The sequence below is a fragment of the Hibiscus syriacus genome, unplaced genomic scaffold (genome assembly GCF_006381635.1).
Source record: "Hibiscus syriacus cultivar Baekdansim isolate YM2019G1 unplaced genomic scaffold, ASM638163v2 tig00110332_pilon, whole genome shotgun sequence".
Lineage (NCBI taxonomy): Eukaryota > Viridiplantae > Streptophyta > Magnoliopsida > Malvales > Malvaceae > Hibiscus > Hibiscus syriacus.
This window is the reverse complement of record NW_024062688.1, coordinates 2,521,107-2,522,489: the sequence shown is the minus strand read 5'-3', so window position 1 is coordinate 2,522,489 and position 1,383 is coordinate 2,521,107. Positions and strand designations below refer to the sequence as shown.

The following is a 1,383-nucleotide window of genomic DNA, read 5'->3' as shown; positions in this document are numbered from 1 at the left end:
TACTCGAGTTCGACTTGGCTCGTTTAACAAACGACGTTGTTTGGTTTAATTTTTTTTTTTAAAAAAACAAAAATCCCGGTTTTTTTTCGGTTTTCAGCCGGTCCGGTTCGAACGGTTCTGACCGGTTCACTAATAGCGGTTCAACCGGTTTATATTGAACCGGACTAAACAATAATTTCCGATTGAACCGGCCGATCCGATCCAATTTTCAAAACAGAAGATTTAATAAAATAATACTCTATAGGTTAGAGTTGTATATTCACCATGAATTAATTAGAATTCCATCGTACTCATCCTTAAATAAACCCAAAACACGATGAGTCGTAGACCGACGTTTGAATAGGCAGGCAAGTTTGTCAAGAAATTTCTTGTGAGTTGTGAATATGATACCGTAGACAAATGGAAAACATCCAACAGACACATGGCACACAACAGGTGATGCCGGCTGAGATAGGGAAAAGTGAAAAATTAGGCATTATTGATCCCAACAAAACGAATATCTCCATTCAATCTTCGACACGTGGAGATGGCAAGGTCCCCCCACAGCGTAACGTTCTCTCTTGAACTTGTACTGGAAACATCATATATTTATCATGCAAAATTAATATCAGCCGTTAGTGGCGGCACTAGGAGTTAAAATTTAAGCCAAAACCATGTTCTTATAAATCTTATCCAAAACCAGTGTGTTCTCTTATAACTCTTGTTCCTCCTTGGGGTTTCCATGTATCACCCATTTCCTTCTTCATTAGCTTCTAAACATGGCGAGTTCGCGTCTCCCGAGGTTGTTTATGGAGGTTGCTCCACCGCAGTTTGTGACCGTCATGAGGCGTAGAACGAGAAAGATGTTGGATACCATCAAAGAAGAGGATAGAGATTTCATCAACGATGATAACTCGTTTTCCCCTAAGTCGAAGAGCTTACCGGCTTTGATCACTACCGGTGCCATGGTAGCCGCTTCCGCAGCTTCGTCTTCTTCGACCACTACGGTGACGGCCAGCTCCAAGTATTTTGTGAAAGGGGCGTCGAGTTTTTCGATTTTCAATGAGTAGATTGACTTGTTTGATTTCTTATGTATTGAATTTAAAGTTGTATATTTTCTTAACAGAGTCCGGGGGATTGGCCTGGCCTGATGATGGCCAAGAATTTTCTGTGACTTCTTGTAGGTCTATGTATAATGTATTTGTATTCTAACCAATACCAATGTTGGCTTGAATAACATTAATCGCTTAATGAGGCTCATGAGTAAGTTATTCGAATTCTGTTTAATTAAAATTTGATAAATGTTTAAATTGAATTTATTTAATTCGGCCAAAACTTGATAAGTACTCGAATTGAATTGACTTGATTTAAGATTTTAACGAGTTAAATTGAGCAAGATTTAAT

At 38.6% G+C, this 1,383-nt stretch overlaps 1 protein-coding gene across 1 annotated transcript; it reads left to right on the top strand.

The window, feature by feature from the left end:
- Positions 1–651: 651 nt before the first annotated feature.
- LOC120119395 lies at positions 652–1,146 on the top strand. The gene has a single exon (XM_039139200.1). It carries the CDS (start codon positions 759–761, stop codon positions 1,047–1,049), a length of 291 nt encoding a protein of 96 aa, XP_038995131.1. The 5' UTR covers positions 652–758; the 3' UTR covers positions 1,050–1,146.
- Positions 1,147–1,383: the final 237 nt, after the last annotated feature.

Excerpts from the sequence above, each read along its gene's own strand:
- LOC120119395 (XM_039139200.1), top strand. The coding sequence starts at position 759 with ATGGCGAGTTCGCGTCTCCCGAGGTTGTTTATGGAGGTTGCTCCACCG.